Source organism: Pelodiscus sinensis, chromosome 16 (assembly GCF_052426305.1).
Source record: "Pelodiscus sinensis isolate ZL-2025 chromosome 16, ASM5242630v1, whole genome shotgun sequence".
In the NCBI taxonomy this organism is placed as follows: Eukaryota; Metazoa; Chordata; order Testudines; family Trionychidae; genus Pelodiscus; species Pelodiscus sinensis.
In genome coordinates this window covers 18,954,694-18,980,021 of record NC_143067.1, presented here as the reverse complement: position 1 = coordinate 18,980,021, position 25,328 = coordinate 18,954,694, and the positions used below count along the sequence as shown (strand labels likewise).

The following is a 25,328-nucleotide window of genomic DNA, read 5'->3' as shown; positions in this document are numbered from 1 at the left end:
CTATCAGTCCCTAAAGAGGGACAACTACAGAGGCTCAGCCATGACATGGGGAATCTAGCTGGGGGAAAGACCCTCAAAGTAAAAAGGTCTGGGACATGAGTTCTTAACCAAACTGGAGGGCCTTGGGGGCCCTCTGGACTCCATCCCTTACAGGATACATATAAAGACTTGAATAGAGGCCAGACTGGAGGGGAGAGTCACTGGAAGGACAGACCACCTCAGAGCAGTGAAACAGTAAGAAACGGGGAAGCTTGGACGATAATCTGCTATAACCCTGCCCAATCACTAGGCTGCTTCAATGGTGAGCGCTTCCCTGCACAGGAAGGTATCCCAGTACAGCAATATACATTTAATCTCTCTGTTTGCCACGACAAAACTTGAAGTCCATGTAAATTCTTAAGACGTTCTCAGATTGTGTTGATAACAAGCAAGGTTTAAAAGATTAAATATCCAGGGAAGATATGAGGCACCATATCAATGTTAAGACCAAAAAAAGTCAAAAGTTTAATCCGAAAGGTCTGGGAGGGGGGGCAGAGTGGGAGTTGCTTTTCTTCTTCCAGAAGAATAAAGAACGAGAGCAAGAGGAAAAAAGATAAGAGCTCTGACTCATGTAGCCTCTTGTCATGCCAAGACAATATAAGGAGCTTTATAAGAGACATAAAACAGCATAGCAATACAATCTACAAGGCTGAGCAAAGAGTTGAATGTGTGGTCAAGGTGTCTGCCATTCTGATTTAAGCAGTGACAAAGTGACCTTGTGTTGGCACAACATACCTCATACTGCTATGTCAGTTTCAGGAGTCCTCCTCAGGTCAAACATCACCTCTCTAATCAGCAGAGTCCAGAGGCAGGGCAAGTCACCAAAACGAAGGATGGGGGAGAGGGAGAAAAAGCTACAAATGAGGAGGGATTTAACGACTGAACTCTTGAAGGGTCAATTCCACTGACACCATAAGCAGAGGCCTTACCTACTGCCCTGCTAGAAAAATTGTCCCATGAATGTAACACACCAGAGGAGTCTGAAGGGCAGTTCCTAAATGCAGTGAATACGTTTGTTCTCCTGTGCAGCAGGGCAAGGTGTGCTGTACATCGCCCTAAGCCACCAAGAGCAAGGAAGAGAGCAGGTTACTTTCACTCTGCACTGGAGAGAATGCAACAGCCCCAGTAATTTCTTTCTTTCAAAGGTCACTAGCAACGCGATACCAGCAAGGGAACAAGTACAAACTGTATTGCCTGTGGCATGGGGAGAATCACTGAAACTCACTAGCCCCGTCAGTAGAAATACAGCCTATTTGATGCTGTTTCAGCAATTATACAGCACAGAAAGCAACAGCCTTTGAGTAAGCATATGGCTATAAGACAGGGGGGGAATCTAAGGCCGGGGCCTCCATCTTGCCTGGATCCAGCCCCTGAGGCTTGGGGCTCCCTCCCAGCATTGGGATGTCCATGCAGGCACTCCAGCCCCCCCATCCTCCTGTGGGGCTAGAGACACAAAGTCTACCAACCAGAGCTCCCCTAGGCTCTGGTGTGAGAAGGGAATGTCTTTCTCCTTCCCGTTCGGGGGCCACGTCAGATGAGCGTTTGGGGTTTTTTTGTTTGTTTTGTTTTTGCTTCTCACTTATATGCAACTGACTGATTTTTCTATGGGTCAGTGGCCCCCGACCCAAAAAAGATTCCCCACCTCGGCTATAAGAGATGCTTCAGGAGTGCTGAGATACCCGTTGTTTCCAAGTCAGCAATACATGGGCCTTCTAGCAGAATGGTGGCAGACTCTTCAATAACAAATTGCACATGGCATGGGGAGAATCTGGACAAATGTAGCATTCAATCAATCAAGGGGGCAAACCCCGAATACCTAGGCAATTATCAAGCCAGGCACCAGCAATGCCCCTTCTCCTAATGCTCCTTTTTAAAGACATCTGCGCTATCCCTGCTTTATAAACCTGATTTAAGGCAAAAACTACAAATAAGCATTAGCCAACACCAAGTTGTACATCACCTGGCACAATGTATCTGATCAGCCAAACAGGATTACACCATTTAAGGGGCTCACTTCATTATGAATATACAAGATACATTTTGTTCACAATGTTAAACTATGCCTTGTTTGCTTCCCCACAAACAAAAATCAAAAGTATTAGCATGTGCCATATTAGAAACATTTGACACTTAATTTTGCTCCCCCAAATATGCACCATGTCTTCTTTGGGAACTTTGGACTCTTACTCCCTGCCAAAGAACAGGAAAAAGGTAAACAATACTCATTTGGAAGATTTCTATCACAAATCATACACAGACATTCATTTTTAAAGTACTGATTAAACTTTATTGCTGGAAAAGGAAGGAACAGAAAATTGACAGTAAATTTAATGGTGATTCTTTTGCAAAATACCATGCATCACTGCAACACAGGCACATTCCCACAATAAATTGCAAATTAGACCAGTTTCCCAAAATGCAATGGTTACAGCACTACTATTTTCACACTGACTATAACACAACATTGGGAAAAACACCAAGACTGCCACCTAGAGACGGTACCAAAATGTTAGACATGAGATGCAGCTTAGTGATTTTAGCCAATCACTTTCGCTGTGGCTACACCAATACCTTTCTCTTAATATTTTAATACCCATAGAAATTTTAGAAGCACTCAGATTTCACAGCAACGATGAGTTATAAATACTTAAATAGAATATGAACTTTCCTCTGTCTCTAAATGCTTCTATGGCTGTTATCACCAATATCTGAACAACAATCATTAAGGGCACAGCTACACAGCAGGGCTAAAGCCGAAATAAGCTACGCAACTTGAGCTACGTCAATTGCATAGCTTAAGTTGAAATACCTTATTTTGGCTTTTGGCACTGTCTATACAGCAGGAAGTCTGAGTGAGAGCACTCTGCCTCCAACTTCCCTTACGCCTGGTAAAATGAGGATTACAGGAGATGGAGTAAGAAATCCTCCAGCTTGACATTATTTCGACATTATGTCGAAATAACTGCTTACAGTATAGACACAGATTATGTTATTTCAAAATAACTGATGTTATTCTGAAATAACGCTGCTGTGTAAACATAGCCTAGTGAGATAAAGATGCATTACCCCATTCTACTGGTGGCAGAAGCAGCATAAAGAGATTAAGTGTATTAGTCATGGTTTCATAGGAAAGCCTGGTGCTGGCTGAACCAGGATTTGAACCCAGCCAGCTCCCTCTAGTCCCAAGGCAGTGCCCCATCTACTGCCATGTTTCCTTGTCCATTCCCCCTTTCCTCTTTCTTCCCTCATGCAAGATACACACAAGCTGTCACGTCATAACAAAATAAATTAGTAATTAAAATGTTTTGCTCACATAGCACTTTCGAACCAAGAAGCTTAAAACACTTTGTAGAGTGCCTAAACAAGCCTCGGGGAAAGTCTGGGAGGAAGTAGACAGAGTTTCTATTATCCCCAATGCACAAACAGGTAAAGTAATTACATAAAGTAACTTGCCCAGGGCCATACTGTGAGTCAGTGACAAAGGAGGAATGGAATTCTGGAATCAGGGCCGTCCCTATGCATACACAGAACATGCAGCTGTGTGGGGCATCATTGCCTCAAATTTCTTGGTGCCCTAGGCAGCTAGGTGTTGCATATGTGGGAGTGGCAGCCCCAAGTCGCTGCTTGCCAGCTGTCCAGCTTTCCAGCAGAAGGGGAAGCTGCTGTTTGTCTGTGGCCAGTGAAGGGTATGCATAATCCCAACACCAGCTGCGAGGCTGTCCCCTTATGTGCCTCGGGCCCACAGCTCCAATCGCGCCACTCGCAGACTGGCATCTCCACCTTCCACCTGATCCTCCCCCAGCCTCCCTGCCCCTCTCCTACCCTCCGCTTCCCTGGCCCTGGCCCCCAGAGTCCTGAAGAGCAGCCCCCACATGGAGCAGCCTATTCCCCAATGGTGCACACACACTCCTATGGGGGAAGTGATGCAGGTGTTCAGGCTCTGTAGAGCACATGTGTAAGGACAGTTCTGTCTGGAGGGCACAGACGTTAGCGACAAAGGGGCAAGTGGGATACTACTGCAAGGTGCACGTGTTAGCAGGACATCCCAGCACAAGGACATGGGGATGCCAGGGTGAGGACTCAGTTTCAGGTCTTTTATAGGATCCTGGTTTCTGTCTAGGCTCCTGGACACAGGGGATGATACAATCAATCATTTCTCATTGTGTTTTTTTGTTCCCTACCAGAGAATAATGATGAGACAGACATTTTCATGCTTTACTTAGGAGGGTTCAGCTTCCAACTGATAAATCCTATCAGAAGATGCAATTTTAAAGAGTCATGCACTGGGTGTGAGTGTGGGATTTCTACAAGCAGCCATCCGCAGTGAACCTGCACCAGCCATTCTCCAGCACAAAAGCTGAAATCATGTTATATACAAAACACAAAGACACTAGAAGGATGTGCAGTGTCTATGCAACATACAAGGACTTTCTAAAACCCAGGCTGAATTTCTTTTCCTTTAAAAGCAACAGGTAGTCCCGTGGATTCATAGGGTATGTCTATACTTGCACCTTAGTTCGGACTAGGGTTGCAAATGCAGGCATTCAAAATTGCTAATAAAAACAGAGATTTAAATATCCCGTGCTTCATTAGCAAGATCTCGCCGGCACGCTAGTTCGAATCACAGCTGATTCGAACCAGGAAGTGCGTGCTGGGACGCGTTGGTTCGAACTAATGTTACTCCTCAAAAAATGATGCAAAAAATGAGGAGTAACGTTAGTTCAAACCAAACCCCATGGCTCGAACTATCGCGTCCCGAAGCACACTTCCTGGTTCGAATCAGCTGTGATTCGAACTAGTGCCCCAGTGAGATCTTGCTAATGAAGCACGGGATATTTAAATCCCCGCTTCATTAGCGATTTCTAATGCCTGCATTTCTATCCCTAGTCCGAACTAGGGTGCAAGTGTACACATACCCAGAGAGATTAACAAAAATATACATAGTTTGTTAGTCTCTAAGGTGCCACTGGACTACTTGTTTTTTAAGTTACAGACTTACATGGACACCCCTCTGAGACATCTTTTCCTTTGTTAATGATACTTACCTCACTGGAACAAACTCTGCAAAATGGAGAGATTTGATTAAATTCTGCACCATACAGGGAATTAGTGCTTCATCTTGCAACAAGCCCCTTCCCCAACTGGAAAAAGGAGACAGCTGCAGGGGCTAACCGTTGCCATTCACCGAGTATGTGATTAAGAGAGACAAGAAACATACTGCTAAAATGGCACCAGAATTTTCCCACAAGGCCCAGTAGATCTGCGTGCAATGCACATATTGCTGCTGGTACAGCCATTTGCACAAAGGGATGTGCACAAGTGGGGGAGGTCTAGGTTGGATATTAGGAAAAACTATTTCACTAGGAGGGTGGTGAAGCACTGGAATGGGTTCCCTAGGGAGGTGGTGGAATCTCCAACCCAATAGGTTTTTAAATCTCAGCTTCACAAAGCCCTGGCTAGGTTGATTTAGTTGGGGTTGGTCCTGCTTTGGGCAGGGGACTGGACTTGATAACCTCCTGAGATCTCTTCCAGCTTTATGATTCAATGATTCTGACTCCTTGGCTGGGCATCACTATGTAAATCAAAGCCTATGTAAGCCAAGGCTGTGCCCCCTTCCACTGGCATGAGAAAGACATCTGCCCCACTCACCGATCCACTGCTTCCACGTCGAAGCAAAACCTCTTCTCTATCGAGTCAGTTTTCCGTCGTGTGCAGGATTTGAGAGTGACTGCTTCATCTTCGCCCTATAAGGATACAAGATTGCTATATTAGCTACAGAACAGAATTGTGTCCATTACACATACCCAGCCTACCAGAATTATGCTTAAGATGTATTAACCCCCAGAGGGAATTGCTTGTGGGTCTAAGCATAAGTTTTGAAATATCCACACGCCCTGGAATTCCAGCATTTAAATCTTTGCCAGCTTGATTTGTCTCTCCATGCTTGGCGAGTAGATATAGATTCAGTTTTCCATGTGGGTGCCCTTCAGAAAACACTTTTGTAACTATAAAAAGAAGGGTCTTATTTGTCCCATATAACCATCACATGCCCCACAGCTCTTGTAAAACAGGAGAGCTTGACCCACTGAGCAAAGTCACTCTTCCCTTGCTGTACTTTGTACTGTCAGGTTGGTGGTCACCCTTCACCCCTTTTATTAGGTGCTGTACAAAGTGTAGTGATCGGGGGTGGAGGGAGATGTCCATGTATGTATACCATGTCCAGGTGTGTATACCGCCACGCCCTGCTAGATGGAACCAGTGTTCCATATAGTGTTTACTTTAGCTCGGGGTTCTCAAATTTCACTGCGAGCCCCCTTCTGACAACAAAGCCTACATAAGCCTGAAGGGTTTGAGCCTGCCCAAGCCACTGAGGGTGGAGGGGAGATGCAGCCAAAGCCCGACTCCCTTCACTACAAGCAGGGGGCCCGAGCCCTCAGGCTTCCGTCCCCAGCAGAGAGCCTGTAACCTGAGCCCTGTTGCCCAGGGCTAAAACCCCTGGCTTCACTTCTGCACTGCATGGTGGGGCTCCAGCTGCAGCCCTGGGCTCCAGCAAATCTAAGTCAGCCTTGGTGTTCCAACCCAATATGGGGTCCCAACCCATAGTTTTGAGAACCGCTGGTTTAGTTTGAGTGGTCAGTGTGTGTACTGATTGAGCAGGGCCATTCCAGTTCTATAGACAGGACATGGGGAATAAACAAAAATTCATGGCCCATGACTTATAAATACCCCTGACTAAACATTAGGGAGTCTCAGAGAGGTAGATGTGTTCATCAGTACCTATAAAAATGAGTAGTCCTGTGGCACCTCAGAGACAAGTAAAAGTATATAGGATCACCTGAAGAAGTGGGTTTTGCCCCTGAAAGCTCATTATACAAAATGCTTTTGTTAGTCTCTAGGGATATGTCTACACTACAAAGTTAATTCGAACTAACAGACACTAGTTCGAATTAACTTTGATAGGCGCTACACATGCAAACCGCTAGTTCGAACTTAATTCGAACTAGCGGTGCGCTTAATTCGAACTAGGTAAACGTCATTCTACGAGGACTAACGCCTAGTTCGAATTAAGTAGTTCGAATTAAGGGCTGTGTAGCCACTTAATTCGAACTAGTGGGAGGCTAGCCCTCCCCAGCTTTCCCTGGTGGCCACTCTGGGCACCACCAGGGAAACTCTTCTGCCCCCATCCCGGCCCCGGAGACCTTAAAGGGGCACGGGCTGGCTACGGTGCCCGTGCCAGGTGCAAGCCTGCCAGCAGACCCTGCACCTGGCACGGCTCGAGCCGGCCACCCGCTGCCACCCAGCCCTCCGCCTCTTCCCGGGACCAGGCTGGTGGCTCCTGGGAGCCTGCCCAGGTCTGCAAGAGGCGGGCGCCCGCCTGGTCTAGTGCAGACATCGTGGACCTCATCCACGACCTCTGCACTAGGCACAGGAAAGTGACCGTCTAGGGCAGGAGAGCTGCCAGCCTGGCCACCCAGGAGCAGGTTGGCATGAAAATCAAGGTGGTCCACTGAGACCCCCGACCCTGAGCCCTGTGCTTAGAATGGCCATACTGGGTCAGACCAAAGGTCCATCTAGCCCAGTAGCCTGTCTGCCGACAGCGGCCAACGCTAGGCACCCTGGAGGGGATGGACCGAAGACAATGACCAAGCCATTTGTCTCGTGCCATCCATCTCCAGCCTTCCACAAACAGAGGCCAGGGACACCATTCCTACCCCCTGGCTAATACCACTCCATGGACCCAACCTCCATGACTTTATCTCACTTCTATTTAAACTCTGTTATAGTTCTAGCCTTCGCAGCCTCCTGCAGCAAGGAGTTTCACAGGTTGACTATTTGCTTTGTGAAGAAGAACTTTCTGTTGTTAGTTTGAAGCCTGCTACCCATTCATTTCATTTGGTGTCCTTTAGTCCTTCTATTATGGGAACTAATGCAGAACTTTTCGTTATGCACCCTCTCCACACCACTCATGCTTTTATAGACCTCTATCATATCCCCCTCAGTCTCCTCTTTTCTAAGCTGAAAAGTCCCAGTCTCTTTAGCCTCTCTTCATATGGGACCTGTTCCAAACCTCTGATCATTTTAGTTGCCCTCCCCTCTCCCACCCTCTCTCTTCCCCTCTCCCACCCTCTTTTCCCAGTCTCCCCGAGTTTTGTTCAATAAAGAGAGTTTCTATTTTTGAACACATGTGTCCTTTATTTTGTACATCAGGAAGGGGGGCTTGGGAGGGGTGAGTGGAAGGAGGTGAGGGAGGAATGGGGTACGAGCCCCCGATGGGGAGGACTGGGCTGGCTCTGCAGGCTCCTCGGGGTGGAAACTCTCCTGAAGCCCCTTGATTGACCCCCCCTCCAGATGGCAGCCTACAGCAAGTGCAGCCGGGCTGATGGCCGAGTGCTGTGATGTGCCAACTGTGGGCACTCAGGGCACTTCAAGCCAGGACTGCTTTGCAAGCGGGGCACCCCTGAGAACTGTCTGTCCGGGGTGGGGGTCGGGTCCCTTTAAGCACAGCCCTTGGCTAGCCTGAGACAGCAGCTCCACGCTCTAAGTCCTCATCTGATGCCCTGCCGGCATTGCTTCCGGCCATCCTTAACCTCAGTTCAGGGTCCACTCAGTGTGGACATGCTAGTTCGAATTAGCAAAATGCTAATTCGAACTAGTTTTAAGTCTAGATGCGCTAATTCGAATTAGCTTAGTTCGAATTAACTAATTCGAACTAAGTTAGTTCGAATTAGTGCTGTAGTGTAGACATACCCTAGGGTGCCACAGTACTACTCGTTTTTAAAATATTGAGGGGTGAGGGACAGGACACTGCTCAAGAGGTGAGGCAAGCGACACAAGGGGCAAGGGCAAGTGACACAATCTGGCTGTCCCAGGATTGCTGCTGGGGAAGGAGCCTAAGGCCAGCAGCATCAGCTGTCGGGGGCCATGTCTGGGACTGCTACTCATGCAGGCACCCGGGCCAGCCATACCTGCTTCTGCCTAGGCAATACCTGAGACAGCTGCGCTGGCCACTGCAAAAGTCACAGAAGTCATAGCACATCATGAAATCTGTGATTTCCATGGCCTTTGTGACAGACATAGATCCCTAAGTAATACATTAAAATGATACATCTACTTGCTGAATAAAATGCATGTTGATCAAGCGCACATTTGCCAGTTCAGAAGAGGAAATTCAGTAGAGGCATGATACAGAACCTTTTTATAGAGTAACACTGCCTATGACATGTATAAGTAATGATGACAACAAACACAGCCCAGGTTTATTTAGTGCAACATGAATTTAGACAGGATTCTTTGCTCTGATTTGTTAGATTATTCTGTCTGATGTGGTGCTCTTGATGTCTCACGTGAATTTAAAAAAAAAAAAACACACACCAATGGTTCAATTTAAAAAACAAAACAAAACACTGAAAAAATGTTGAGTTTGCACATATCCCTGTGCTTTTCGTGCCTTTTTCACACACCTCTGAACAATCACAACCCTGACATTTCCCTTTCCAGAAAAGGATTAGGGGCCTAGAATAATATTGTGAACTGCATTTCACTAGGGCTTGTGCCATGATTACTATATCAGTGGGAAACCACACCCATAACTGACCGTTGTACCGGTAAGATTGTCAAGATCAGCCCACAGTGACTCTGCTAAAACCAATCCTGTAGTTTATTAGAGACCCTGCAAGTCTTCCCCCTTCTCAGGCATTCTAGGAATCTTTCCGAAGCAGATAACAGCAGAAGCAAGATATGTGACCTCTAGTGATCTCTGTTGTAGGCTGTGGAGGCTCTGCCTGTCATCAGCCTGTTGCCAGCCTCTTGGGAAACCACCTCAGGCCATGGATGGTGCCAAATATTAATCAGCTGAAAATTCCTTTCTCTCCAAAAGGCATTCTTTGAATAGCACTTCCCTGACAGCACTGGGAAAATCCCGGAGGCTAGCTTCAGGAAAAGGAGCTTAGGGATGGGACACAAACTAACGCTGCTGACCCTCCTGGAAGAAGCCTTGCAGTCAAAGCAGAGAGTTGATTAGAACAGGCTATTGGTTCAGTTAAAGCAGGAAAAAAATCTTCCAAGTTGGACAAGTCCTAAGTGGAGTGAGTATCGCCTGGCCAAGAGTCACGCTAGAGACCAGGGAGCCATGACAGACAGTCCATTCTACCTAGAATGGAGTGTTTATAAAGAGCCATGGGTGCCAGTCAGCCAACATACTTATTTCAGGGGATATGATGTGTAGGGGAGCGGACATGTTGTGGTCTGGCCACCCTTAAATAAGGGACTTAAGTAGGCACTTTGCTGGGTTAAAGAAATATAAATGCACACAGTGATGAATACATCTGGCATTGGCCACTGTCAGAAAACAAGATACCAAGCTAGACAGACCATTAGTCTGACCCAGTATGGCCATTGTTATGTTGTTGTATTCTGACACTATACCACATTTAGGCCACTTTATTTCTGAGTGTGTCCACGTGGGGGTTTAACTAATCTACTTTGAATTCTCTCCTTTAGGCTTGGTCTACCCTTGTAAGTTTAAAGCAGCAATGTGGTCATGACGCCAGCTCTGAGAGACAGAGACAGAGACAGAGACAGAGACAGAGACAGAGAGAGAGAGAGAGAGAGAGAGAGAGAGAGAGAGAGAGCGCTCTCCCCAGATAATCATAGAATCCTAGAACTGGAAGGGACCTCAAGAGGTCATCGAGTCCAGTCCCCTGTCCTCATGGCAGGACCAAGCACTGTCTAGATCATCCCAGACTGGTGATCTTAAGTATCTCCAGTGATGGAGATTCCACAACCCCCATAGACAATTTATTCCAGTGCTTAACCACTCCAGGAAGTTTTTCCTAATGTCCAACTTAAACCTCCCTTGTTGAAATTTAAGCCCATTGCTTCTTGTCTTATCCTCATAGGCCAAGGAGAACAATTTTTCTCCCTCCTCCTTGTAACATCCTTTTAGATACCTGAAAACTGCTATCATGTTCCCTCTCAGTCTTTTTTATAAACTAAACAAGCCCAGTTCTTTCAGTGTTCCCTCACAAATCATGTTTTCTAGACCTTTAATCATTTTGTTGCCCATGGTAAACCACTTCCACAAGATGAGCAGATAACAGCACTGGGAGCTTGTTTACACTGGTGCTTCTTACAGCGCTGTAACTTGTTGTACTTGAAGATGGGGGTGGAGGTGTTTTTTCCACCTCTCTAAGGAGAAAGTTATAGTGTGGTAAAGTGGAAATGTAGACAAGCTCTTAATTTGGATTAACTTTCCCGAGCATCCCTAAGCAGACAAGTCTTTAGTGTCTGCATATGTGGATTTATTCTTCAATAGCTCTTTGAAGAGGCAAGTTCTTACTCAGTTGCTACTCCTACTGAATGGAAATCTACTGCTCAATTACTTTTGCAGAATAAACAATGTTATTTTCCCACCATGATGGTTTTACAGAGCTTGTTAGTACCCGCAGAGATGTGATCTACATCTCTTTAAATCAGCACCCTGAGGCTCTCTTTGCAGATTAGTATTTTAAGCCACCCTCTCAGTGACTAATCAGCTAGTGCTGTGGGTGTGTGCCAAAGAGAGGAGGCTAATAACTCCTTAGGGTACTGCCTGGAGGGGAAGGTTTCTGACTGAAAGGCAGCAGGGGCATTTCCAACAAAAAATCCTCTCACAGGGAATACGAGGGGTTCCATCTCCAAAGGGTAAAAAAAACACAGAGGCCAGCACTTCAGTGTCATTCTGCTCAAAGTTTATAGCAGAGGTCAGTGGGAGACAAGAGAATGAGACTGGATAGACTCCACCAATGAAATCCATCAGTACCAAGGTTTTGGCAGCTTCAGGGGCTCCATGTTGACAAACACAATGCACTTTGTTGGGCCAAGAACAAGACTTGCCCTAGTATCTCTTCCCCAGAAAATCACCATTAGGGTGACCCCAGGATAAATGCATGCACGCTGACTTGTATTTCCACTCACCCCTTTTCCTCCAGATTTCTGGTCAAATGGTACCATGGTGATTCGTTTCGATTCCCTCTGATATGTGCAGTAATGCTTTACCCAGGAAGTCCCAAAGTGACCTATAACAGAATTTAAGTTTTGAGACTTCTAGCAATTAACTTCAGCCTACAAAGCAGTCATGTTACCAACGTCACACCTTTACTGATAAATTAAACACCCTAAGAAGAACAATACAGATTTCTGCATCGATACCTCTGAAAAGCATTTTATTAAAGTGAGTAGAAGCATCATCATCCCTGCTGCATGGAGGGGAGAGCCGACATGCAGAGTTAAATCAATCACTGGCAGAGTCAGGAACAGCACCAGGTATACAGGCACTAGGGATGTTAGCTACTGGTTAACTGAATAGTCGACTAACCATGTGAATTCTTAGTGATTAATTGACTATTCTATAGTCCCCAGGGGCAGGGCCTGAAGCCAGTTCAATCCAGCCCCCTTTCATGCCATCCCGCACTGCCTCTCTCAGGGTACCATACGGGAGACGGTCCATAAGAGGAGCCAGTTTAAAAATCAGTTCCTTGCATGGACTAGCTGCCCCACGCTGCTGCCTCTGATACAGGTCATCCCTGTTTGTGGGGGGTCCAAGCTCCCCAGGGACAAAGGCTGCTGGCAGGGGAGTTACCATAAAGCAGCCTCTGTCCGCGGCTAGCATCAGCACTGCTGTGGATGGAGGCTGCGCCGCAGGATGTGGAACAGCCTCTGCCTGCAGCAAGCTTGGACCTGCTGCGGGCATGAGCTGCTGCTACAAAACAGCCTCTGCCTCCGGTGGGCCTGGGTTCACTGCGGGCAGAGGCTGCTTCATGGCAGACTCCTCTGCCGCCCTCCTCCCCATACCGCCTCTTCTGGACTATCCTTTCTCTTCACAGAAATAAAAGATAGAATTGACTCAGTAGATCATTTAGGAGTCTTTCCTGGCCAGAAGATCAGGCCATTAGTAGCTGGATTTTAGACTCTCTTCCTACCAGAGCAGGGTCTTCTCTATTTCCGAGATCTTTACTGCTGACCACACAGAGTGGTAAGACATCTTGCTGGGAAAGGCTTTGAATCACATGCCAGTCTTGGGGAATTTCAAAAAGTCACATGGCCCGAGCAAAGTGCTTACGGGGTAGACCCCACCTCTTCAAGTTAGTACTATGCATAATTTTCAGGGACTGCAAAGAGAGCATGCAAAGGAGCTGACTGTTTCAGCAGAAAGAGACTGACTGACTGCCTCATCGGGTATAAAAACTAGAGATAAGCGACTAGTTGACTACCCGATAAGCATAGACTTATCAGTCAGTCAATTCACTACTTGACTAGTCACTCTCTCCCTCTTGCTGCCTTTGTTTCAGAGGCAGCAAGGGTGGGGGAGCAGGAGCCTTAAAAGCAGGAGCTTAAAAGCCGGTTTCCCCCCAGTACCATCTCCATGGCGGGGCAGGCAGAGCCGCAGCAGGAAACAGCACGAGCGGGGACTGAAGCAGTCTCCACTTGCGCTGATCCAACTGATACATTTCAAAAGCAGAAGCAGCACAGCGGGAACACAGGGCGAGTCCCCCCCATTCAAGTAGTCTCCACTCACTCCAGTTTCCCCGCTGTGTCTCTGCCTTTTAAATGCAGTAAGAGCCTCACACTACATTCAAAAGGCAGAGGTGCAGCTGGGATAGCGAGCCCCCTGCCCAATCCCTTATCGACTAATCAAGGAGTTGATGGAAATGCCGCTGACTACTCAATTCGCTGATTAATCGAAATTTAACATCCCTGGTAAAAACTCAGCGGGCAGGTAAAAGTGTCGTTTGCCCTGCAGGATACAGCTGCAGCACCGTAATGCAGAGTCTTCAGGGGAAGCGGAAAGAGATGGAGATAATCTCCCAGAACTGCAGGACACGGGCCCACCAACAGGGCAGACGCTCCTGCAGAGAGCTGCACAAGCAGCTACCCTATGCCTGTAATTCAACCCAACTCGAGAACTGACAGGATTTGTTTCCTCCTCTACTTCCCCCACCACTTGCCATTTCACATGGGCCCAGGCTCCCATTCCCCACTTTCATCTCCTCTCGAGTGGCAGCACAGAAAGCAACTCAGTAACTACAAGGCAATAGCACTTACGTTTCTCCTGGACATAGAGATAGCCCTCCATTGTGTAAGGGCTGATGTTCTTGTGCTCATGGGGATTCTCCTTCATCTTTTTCATCAAGGACTCCACCTCTGACCGGGTTCCTTCAAAACGATTTCTTGTCTACAATATTTAAAAGCTATATTATCCATTACCCATGTTTCCACAGAGCTTTCAATACACATAGCACTTCCTACATGCCAGCAAATAAATGTACATAGAGGGAACAGTGGGCCAACTTTGATTTGATTCACATTGTATTTCTTTGCCCTCTTTACATCTAGGTGTAAACCCTCACAGTTTCTGCAGCCCTGCCTCAACAACACATGCCAAAGACTTCATTGGGACTTACCTTCATATTTAAACACTGCTGAATATGAATGGACTTAAGCATATACTTGCCTTAGTCGGGGGTCTCTGATCCCTCAACTCATAGTTTTCAAGGCTACCAGTTATGGTTGGGGCTGGCAGCAACTATTCAGACTACCCAATGCTTCCCATTAGAACACCCTGTTTTCAGTTACTTGTAACTCTGTCAAACTTTAACAGCTTGGGCTGAAGTTTTCTAGGCCAGGTGTCTACCTCAGGCTGACTTTTACTGGAAAATTTCAGTCAAAGTGATTTGGGTATTTCTGAGAATGAAGTGGGGGAGAAAAGCACATTTTGGACATGCTAAATTCTGTCGGGGACGTGCCTTTTGCCATTCCTGTGGAAAAAATCATTCTGATTTGGCCAGGTCATAAACGTTAAAACAAGAACAGTCTGCACATGCTCAGTAGATACTTGCTAGAGTTTCAGCTTAATTTCCTAAAGATCTCACCTTCTTCTGTATGCAATCCATAGATTGGGGCTGAGCAGGTTTTCCCTGCAATTGCAGCTGCGGGTCTCTATGGACCATGCCAGTTCCAGGTCAGGGCAATGGAGCCTATCAGTGCTCTACTTAGTCTAAGCAACATGAAGAAGAAAGCTGCCTGAACTGAACACACAAGTCAGGCCTGGCCTTAGGGCAAGGCGAGCAAGGCGGTTGCCTTGGGCCCAACGCCTTCAGGGCCCTGCGCTGCCTGGTGCCTGCCTGCCCGGCTATTTGCTCGCTGCCCTGGCTGGGAGCTGCCCGGCCACACAGCCGCTGTCAGTGTGTCACCATGAGCCCCGCAAACTCTTTGGCTGGCTTGACAGAAGGCACAAGAGCTGTGGGATAAGTAAATTAGATAAGGAGCCGGGGAGGGAAAAGGAGGGAAACAGACGAACCGGGGAGAAAGACATGACAAGAAGTTAGTGCGCAAGGGGAGAACTAGGACTAGCAGTGGCACTCTGAACCCAGGCATTCACCAAGGCTTGATTTTGCAATCATAGTAAGATTTTTACCATCATTTCTGAGTGAGAGAGCAAGAGCCATTATAGCATTCTGGGTAGACAGGGAGACAGGAATTTGAAACTTATTTTTTAGTCAAGGACTGTCATCTCCTCTACTCCTGGTGCCTGGCCCTGACAAGGAGGCTGGAAGTCAAATCAGATCTCTTGCACAACCCAGAGCACTAGAACTGTGCTATCCTTGGACACCCATCACACCTCATTTGGACAGGTACCTGAATGAATTCTATTCAACAGTGTCAAGTAGCGTTTGAGACCCAGGCTGGTAAGTGACAGACAGGGACAGATGATCATTTTGCGGGGCCCAGGGCAGCCAAATTTCGTGGGACCCCCCTTTGCCACGGTGCATGCGTGGGGCTTCTTAAAGCGGCCGCCTCGCTCGCCCAGCCCTATATCCGCCCCTGGTGACAGACCACCGGGGGCCTCAGTTACTGCAGTGTTTGCTGAAAACAGCAGCACCACACAACAAGAGATACACGCCACGGTCATTCATCAAATGGTTTCACAAGGCTGTATTTAACTTTTCTTGGGGGAAGTGGGAGAGTGAAACGAGCACTGGGGTGTGTGAGGCCTTATGTGAATTTTCTGATTATTTTGTTTCAGAGAAAATTAAGCCAATGTGTATCCTTTGGAGAAAAATAGTAATCCTAATCAAAAAAGGCAAGCAAGCAATGCACATCTGACCTCCTAAACACAGGCATTAGTCCACCTGCTGGATATTAACCACATGCCTGGCTGTCAGTGAAGGGGGTTGTACAAGTTCGAATTTACAGAAATCCCAAGATCTGTAGCTGACCCGAAAAAGGGGCGCAATTCTTAAAATAATTCTTTGCAGTACTCTCTGCACTTGCCATGCCCAGGGGAATACATTGCTATTTGGGCTATGCATGTACTGTAGTGTCATCCTCAAAAAGAATGAGAGAGAAACCTTCCGTTGAGTGGCACACAGGAAAGCTAATTATATAGAGAGGAAAATGTGAATTCTCTGTGCAAGACAGAGACAGACAGACAGACAGACAGACAGACAGACACACAGACAGACAGACACACTTTCCCCTTTACATAGACTCACATTCTGTATGCTGATTGTCAGCTCTGTCTTGAAGTCGCTGAAGTCCTTTGCGAGTTCATAGCCATGATGATAGAATGTGAAGAGCCCCTGAAGGAATGCCAGCAGCTGCAAAGGATCACATGGATCAATACACGTCAAGGATCACATGGATCAATACATGTCAACTTTTTCAAACTGACAATGTCACCAAATGGATCAACATTTTAGAGGGGCAGATATTTGGAGCATAAATGGAAACTAATAAATTAGTTAACTATCAGTGGCAGTTGCGCATTTATCTCCTATGGGTGACTTTGAAAAAAGTTTCCCTCTACACTTTAGCAGGTGCACAGACAGAATTAAATCCTTTAGGAGTACTTGTAGGGTGGAGTAAAATAAACAATGAAGAATGAGGGAAGAAGAGAGCAAAGACCCAGATGAGACTGAAGGAAGTTCCAGAAAGTAACCTCTATTTTCTCTCTTCAAGATCAGAGAAAAACCAGGAAATCTGGAATATTGTACACATATTTCCACAATACTGGGCACATATTTGGCCTTATTGTGCACATATTTCCATGAGATTTCCAGGAAATCTGGAATCTAATATGCCACAATTTACTGAACAAAACAAGAGCCTGTCTAGACAACTCTTACAGAATACCAAGCTGAGCTCTTCCGATAGGTAGGCCTTCTGCTTGTCTAGTAAAAAATCCTACCTAGAACCCCCTCCTCATCCTTGAATAGTTTACCTGTCACTTTTTTGAGAAGAAGAGTCATGCCTTGTCTAGGTTAATCAGGCAAGAAGCAGCTAATGCTAAGGTTGACACTTCTATCACTGAAGTTATGCTTCTCTTGAAGGGACTGCAATAGCATGTTATCAAGACCCTCAGAGGGGCTTCAGCAAGCATAAAACCTGAGAACATGCAGAGCCAAGACAGAATTTTTCTACTTAATTTTTATTCCTGTACCATCTCGAAGTCTATTTTTCCTCCTTCTCTTTAAGCCTCAGTTCACTTCAGAACTTCAGATAGCCTTTTAAATGTATTAAGAGCCACAGCAGGGTTAAGGCACAATAGGGGACCCAGCACGAGCCAAGAATCAGCTGATTCTCAGCTCACGCCTGGTCCCCGCTACCCTTCCCCTTTCCTCACCCCTCCCATGGAAATGGTGCTGGGGGAACCGGCTTTTAAGCTGGCTCCACCCCAGCACTGTCTCCTGCTCCCACCCCTTGCTGCCTCTGATAGAGGCAGTAAGGGGAGTGGAGGTGACTAGTCAAGGGACTAGTCAACTATCCAATAAGCTTTTGCTTATCGGGTAGTCAACTAGTTGCTTACATCCCTAATTGGAGCCTGTGTAAAATTTTCACCTGAAATTTCCAAGAGGGCTATCCGCACATCTGCATTTCTCTCTCTCTCGATATATATATATAGATATATAGAGAGAGAGAGAGAGAGAGAGAGAGAGAGAGAGAGAGAGAGAGAGAGAGAGAGAGAGAGAGAGAGAGAGAGAGATAAGTGTCTTAAGGGTTAAAATTCCAGCAACCTAAGGAGTCTGGTCATCCACTAGAACACACACTTCCTACTCGGGGTTATTGCAGTTATTGTTTGTCATACAGCTCTGGCATAGCAAAGATACCAGACTTTCCATTTAAAGAGAAAAAAAAGAATGTCTCAGACAAGCCTTTCACACATTGGACTTCTCTAGTCTGGCGCTCTTGATCCAGCAATATCTGTGGTCTGGCATGATTTTAGTTATCTGGATGTCTACTTCTCATGGGTGTTGCCAAGTTTCCCACAGTCCCACAGCCACCAGTCCTGGCTCTCAGTGATCTGTGCTGTTATGTAGCCTTCCTTTACCCCTACATGTTTTCTAAGAACCCGGTAAGCAATGGAAAGATTGGTAACGCTGCTAGACAATATTGGCCTCCCATGGTTCGGCACTGGTCAGGTCCCAAGGGTACCAGACTATAGAGGTTCAACCTGTATACAGTAAAGTAATTTAGTGGGCAGGAACATTAAATAGGATAAGAAACTTTGAACATTCAACTTACAGGTTCCACAAACTCAAACATCTTCCTCTCCTGGACTTCTTGCACCTTGAAGACATACTCGAGGGAGACTTCATAAAAATGCTGTCGAACCAGGTCCACTTGGCTGTCCGCCTTTGAGTACAATGTGGATTAGAGAGGAAATACAATATAACTACTGATTGAACATTTGGCTTCAAGATCATGAGAAAGCTGGGTCTAATGCGGATATGTCCATGCAGAATGTAAATTACCGGTAAGCACCAGATACCAGAATAGATGGCATGGAGATTACATACAAACCTAGTTTGCATGAAGACACTCTTTCTGCATCTGAAAAATGTGTATTTCATTATTTTTGTGCTCTTATGTCCAGGACCGCTGGATAGACACATATAGTAAACGCATTAATATACCTGAAGCCCTGGAAGTACAAAGCAGCTCCCCCACAGCTCTTCTGCCCCAACCAAGAAGTGGGGGAGGGTTATGAGGTCCTCAGGAAACCAGCAGCAGAACTAGGAATCCTCAATTCCCAGCCCTATTCTAATTATATTTTTCCTTACAAAGCATAGGGATTTTTAAATTAAATAAATTCATTGCAGCCCCTTTCTTTCCTTTGCCTTTGCTGTGCAAATACAAAAGAAAAACTTTCAGAGAGTTCCAGAAGCGAATGGAAAGAAAGCCGTTAAATCATTTAGTCTGTTCTCACTCAGTGCAAGCTGATTTCTTTGACCTTGACTACACTAGAAAGTTGAATCACTTTATCTATGCCAGTACAGTTAAGTTATGTACTTAACCGCGTGAATGCAATTATACTGGTATAAAAATGCTAGTGGACCCATTTATCTTGGTACAACTGTGGGTTGTACAACTGTGGGTTGTACCAGTTTAACTACATCAATTAAAAATAAGCACAGGCTAATACCACATGGCCATACACTAGCAATGGGCAACCGAGGCTAGTGAGTGGGTTGCATAAGTGGCCCTCCTTCATCTCAGTGGTTAGCAAGACTGTCATAACAAAGACAGTCTCCTGGGATAGGACAGTTTTGCTAACAGTGTGGCTGTGTCTACATTGGCCCCTATTCCGTAATAGGGATGCTAATGTAGCACTTTGGAATAGGCAAATCCACGGGGGGTTTAAATATCCCCCGCGGCATTTGCATTAACATGGCTGCCGCTTTTTTCCGGCTTGTAGATAAGCCGGAGAAAAGCGCCAGTCTGGACGCGATCCTCCGGAAAATAAGCTCTTTTCCGGAGGAGCTCTTATTCCTACTTCCTACTTTGAAGTAGGAATAAGAGCTCCTCCGGAAAAGAGCTTATTTTCCGGAGGATCGCGTCCAGACTGGCGCTTTTCTCCGGCTTATCTACAAGCCGGAAAAAAGCGGCAGCCATGTTAATGCAAATGCCGCGGGGGATATTTAAACCCCCCGCGGATTTGCCTATTCCAAAGTGCTACATTAGCATCCCTATTACGGAATAGGGGCCAATGTAGACACAGCCTGTTTGTGTACCTAAACTTTGGGGAGCATGCCAGTTGAACTGTAGCAGCACTTTGACTGGTGCAGAAGGAATGCACAGTTCTCTCAGTCAATATTGTGTGAAATCAGCATGCACCTGACTTCACATGCCCTTGCTTTATATGCATGTCACTTCAGCAATATTGGTAGGAAAAATAAACTATGCGGACAGGAAGCAGCAGAACCTGGCAACCCTGCGCATGGGCAAGAGTAAACAAAATGTCTCACAGGCCACATATAGAACCTCAGTGGGCCACATGCTGCCCAAGGGCCCCAGGTTGTCCATCACTGCCATACAATGTGCCCAGTAGAGAGCTTGATAGTTGGCTGCTTTTACTTTTGCAGACCACTGTTGGTAATTGCTTCCTTTTTAATAGGAATGTATCCCTATTAATCTGTGACAAAGCCATGAAATGGGTTATTTCCACCATGACTAACATGTAACATTTGTCAGATATGTCCATAATGCAACGACTGACATAGTTAGCAAAGTGAGCTCTGCACACCAGAAAATGTGATGCAGTTTACTGGACTTGCCAGCAATTGAATGGCAAATTAGATTTACTGTGCTGTTCAAATTGTACAACAGCCAAAGCAGTAGAGCAACAGAGAATTCCCAGGTTCTCTCCCCTTTCCCTTTACTGTAATCATTGTACATGTAGATATTTCACTCGCCCAGAGGTTTTGGCAGTAAGAGGAAATTGGTACAAAGTGAAAGGATTCCCAGACAAGAACTACTGTCTCTTAGTAGGTCAGGGACCCATAATACAGCTATATAGCACAACAAGGTACAACACACCCTCTTCTCAAGTTACCACCACACCACCAAGGGCGTACTTTTCTACATGCATCTGTCATTCCTCTGGTTGATTTCGCCTTTCTGAAACCCCAATTCACAAGCTAAGAAAATACCTTATACAGTTTTTATATGTCATGAAGAACCAGAGCCACCATTTTGAAACTGGGAGGCCTAGCGTTAGATGCCCCATTCCAATTTAAGGTACCTAAAGGGCTGAGAATTTCAAAGATGTTCAGCTTACACTACTCCTAGGTCAAGTTTCTTGAGACCAAAGGACGCTGTGGATGCTGCATACCTGTGAAAATCAGGCCTTTAATTTTTGGGTGCCTAAACATGGAAAGAACTGCCTTACTTTTATGCAAGCAAGTCTGAAACATGGGTCTCTGCTTACTCAGTGTTCTCTTCATTTCTTTGCAACAGAAGTTTACCATAAAAATCTCCACGAGATGGCACTGGTACTCAATGCTGCATTTCTACAATCCTAGCTCTTTATTTATGCAATACTAATAGCTACTGACACTAGGCTTTTCCTTGCAGAAAGGTATGCTAATGCCTGAGGAACGCTCATTTTAAAAGGCATAATGCGTTCTTTATCACTATGTTTCCTCCCCTTTCTAAAACAGAATCCTCCCATTCCAGTGCTGTACAGCGCTGAACATGCAGTTCTTCCAACACAGAACATAAAATGGCAATTTGGGAGCAACTAGATCATTGTATTTAGCAGCCTAATACAATCGGACCCTAATCAATAAACCACAACCCTACTGAGGACTGAGGGCACTGCTATAAGTAATAGCTAATAGACTATCTGTGCTACCCATCAGGGACAAACTAAGGAGGACTTAGAATTAGCTTGTGGAGCTACATGAATCAGGAGACAGATCTGGATAATTATGGGGATTTATTGGGGGGGAGAGGGAAGTTTGGTTGACTTTATATTTTAAAAGGCAAGTCATTATTATGTATTGTTTGTATAATCATAATGCTTGGGCATCCCTGTCATGGACCACAATCTTATATGCTAGGTGCTATACAAACTGAATAATAGAGACAGTCCCTTCAACAAAAAACTTCCAACCTTCAGCCAAGATCTCTTCCACTGAAGTCACTGTCTAAGGCCAATAAGTGGGTATAGCCCTGGGCAGATGAAAAACAGACCCTAGGCTTGCTCAGAGAGCACTGAAGCTCACTGAAGTGGCTTTGGGTATGTCTACATTGAGAGAAAAACCCACACACAACACGCCTTCCGTACAGCGTGGGTCCACAGACTCAGGCTTGTGATACAGCATTAAAAATTGCAGTGTAGACATTTCAGCTTGGGCTGGAACTCTGGCTCCGAAGCCAGAGCTCCAACCCTGGCTCAAGCCAGATCATCCATGCAGCTATCTGTACTGCCATAGCCCAAGCCATGCAAGCCCGAGACTGTGGACCTGGATTCTAAGGCTCTCCCCTGTGGCTGGAGGCAGAAGAAAGGTACAGGAGAGGAGCAAGGAGGGAGGGAAGGGGCCATTAGCTGGTTGGTTTTGCAGCATAGATGGATTTTTACTTAGTATTTGGCACAGGAAATTGTTAATAATTAGATGGCTTCTATCCTATTAGAGGGTGTTATGCCGTTTTGAAATGTTAATGAATTAAGCTCATAACTTTTCCTCTTTTTGATTAGGCACTAATGGGCCCATTTTATGGGCTAGGAAAAGGAGATACAAAGCAGGGAAATAACTAATCCAAGTTAATACAGGATGGCTCTTGCAGGAGTAAAACTCTAATCTCCTGATGTTCTGTGCTTTTAACCACTAATGGTCTCCTCCCACTTAGCCATGGTCTTTTTGATAATCTCTTGCATTCACTTTACCATAAGCGAGAAACTCCCTTCCAGCATGAGCCTGTCCATTTTACAGCCATGCAGTGGGTTCTGCTAGCTGTAGACAAAGATCACGATAGCATCGAACTCGGGAGACTGCCAGAAGTTGAAAACCTGCCCTTGCTCTCACCTCTTGAAGCTGGGATTCTTTCTTCTTAGAAGAGAGGTTTAAGTGTTTTTCTAAGACCCCACAATATTTCTCTGTCTCCTTGTCATACTTCTTCTTGGCATCCTACCAAAAAAACAAACATCATTAAATAAATGTTAGATTAAAGTTTAAACCATGAAGAGCAGTCACATGACACTGGCTTCTTAGGATCCCGACACCAAGTTACTGTATTACTGCTATTACCACTGCAGCTCGGAGTCCTCGGCATGGGCCAAGGCTTTAATATGCTCGACGTTGTTCAAACACAGAACAAAAACTGGCTGGCATTCTAAACACCAGAGGACAGGTGGGGGAGTGCAAGGCAACAGGAAGCAATGCTGCTCAGCACGACCAGACGCGGTCTCAGCATAGCAGCAGCCTCACTGTGGTCAGCCGAGTGTGGAAGAGCCATTTCCAACAGGGAGCACAGTTCCAATGTAACACTGTCATGTCAAAAGGAATTGTAACCAACGTATCTATGAAAACTATGAGGAGAAATAACTAAGCACTTCTAAAAAAAAAAAAAGCAAGAACAGTCGAGTTCACCGTGCTGCAACACAGAAAGAAAATACATACCAAAAGCCTGACAGCAGCTTACGGCTTAGGTGCCTTCTTCCCTTGGCCCAGTTTTTCTCTGGACTTGATGTGGTCAGTCAGTCAGTCTCATTAACAAAGGTGAAAGTTAACTGTGGCCACAACGAAATGGCCTGAGGCCCTCACAACTGGCCACTGAGCAGTTAATGGATTTCAGCCACTACTAAACAGTCCGATTTATATCTTGGCCTAGGAACGGAGACTTTCTACTCATTCCTAAACTCCAAAGGTCATCAAATATCCAGTCCCCAGAGCTGATCCAGAGACATTTCAGGCACTCAGTGCTACCCATCGGCCACACCCCGCCAAGAATGCTAGCCCAAGCCTATCATCCAACACTCTGCCCATCAGAGTGACACATTTAGCTCGGCATGTGTCCCTCAGTAGGATAGAACTGGAAGCTTCAAATGGGCCCATCAACGTCTCCCCACTTCCTTCCATTTTCCTCCCTGTCTCTCTCCTCCTACTTTCCTTCCCTTGTCCCCCATCTCCACAGTATGTTTAGGAATGAACCTGCAGCACTGCAGCAAAGAGGTGCATTCAAAAGGCTTCCCCTCTCCTACTTATCCCCTCCGCTAGACCCCAGCTCAAAAGACTCAGGAAACATGAAGCAGAGAAGACGGCTGCATTGTAAGTTTTAAAATGCCGATGATTTTTCAAGACCACGTTAGAATTAGGGATGTAACTGCGAAGCCTTAGTAGCTCCGGTTAACCAAGAGAGGCTAGAGCAACTCCCCACCTGCACCAGGCACAGGGCTGCTCCAGCCAACAGGCCAGAGCAGCTCCTGTTTGTGGCAGACCCAGTCTGTCCCCGCCCCCCCAACACACACACTCCACACAATGGCTTCCCAGCTTCAGTACGGGACAGCAGGTGGCTCCCACCTGCCATCCTGCGCTGCTGCCTCCGTATCTGAGGCAGAGCACGGGGTGGCAAGCGGCACACTAGGAGCTGGCTTCAGCATGGGGTGGCAGGCAGCTCCCCGGGAGCCAGTACGTGCAGCTTCTGTCTTGCACTAGCTCCCTATGAGTTGCCTGCCACCCCACTCTGCTGCCTCTGCATACGCAGGGAGACAGCTGAAAAGCCAGCTCCCGGTGTGCACCGGCTCCCGGGGAGTTATCTGCTGCCCCACATGTAATTATGCAACTGCTGACATTTTTAGTGGTGATGCAGTTAGCTAATTATATCCATTTTAACATCCCTATTCAGGAAACAGCAGTATCACCTCTCCCCACACTGTAAGCACTTCCCAAGGACTCTGCCATCTCCCCTGGCACCGAGAAGATACCAGAGGAATCTTCTGAAGTTGTGAAGGATTTACAATTCTGATTGAATGCAAACCATCACACTTTGGCTGACTATCCTAGCCCTTTCCTTCTTGGGAATAAATATTCCAGTTGTTTCCCCCACATAAAACAGGTAGTCCACATTCATTGCACCAACAGCAGACACCTTGCTAAGGCACAGAGACAGGGCAACCTTCTCCACAGAATCTGATATTATTAACGACAGTGCATTTTTCTGAAGGACCTTTTTCAGCTACAGACATCTCCCTAAACTTAAAGCAGCATAAAAATTGCCATACTAGACCAAGCCTGGCACAACAGGACTCTAATCTAGCTGGGGCCCAACACAGTACCGTAATACAGGTAATGAAGCTCATCTACAGTAGGTTCTATTTCTTGTAGGCAGAAACAGGTTGTTATAGTAACAGAAGAGCAGCAGACAGAAGAAGCAGTTGCAATTTTAATGTCAGTGAAAAGACAGGGAAGAGGCAAAAAGCAGTGGTTGTACTTCAGTAGCAGACATAAGAGATACTGACTGATTCAGAA

General features: G+C 46.2%; 1 protein-coding gene across 2 annotated transcripts in view; it reads right to left on the bottom strand.

The window, feature by feature from the left end:
• The window catches only part of ARHGAP26 (Rho GTPase activating protein 26), a 352,726-nt gene that overhangs the window by 227,023 nt on the left and 100,375 nt on the right, over positions 1-25,328 (bottom strand). For both annotated transcript variants that reach the window (XM_006128543.5, XM_014576262.4), the window contains exons 5-10: positions 22,887-22,988; positions 18,601-18,711; positions 16,572-16,676; positions 14,122-14,251; positions 11,995-12,095; positions 5,689-5,783 (exon numbers count right to left, since the gene is read on the bottom strand). In XM_006128543.5, the coding sequence (XP_006128605.1) occupies positions 5,689-5,783; positions 11,995-12,095; positions 14,122-14,251; positions 16,572-16,676; positions 18,601-18,711; positions 22,887-22,988 (644 nt within the window). The remainder of the gene's footprint in view (positions 1-5,688; positions 5,784-11,994; positions 12,096-14,121; positions 14,252-16,571; positions 16,677-18,600; positions 18,712-22,886; positions 22,989-25,328) is intronic.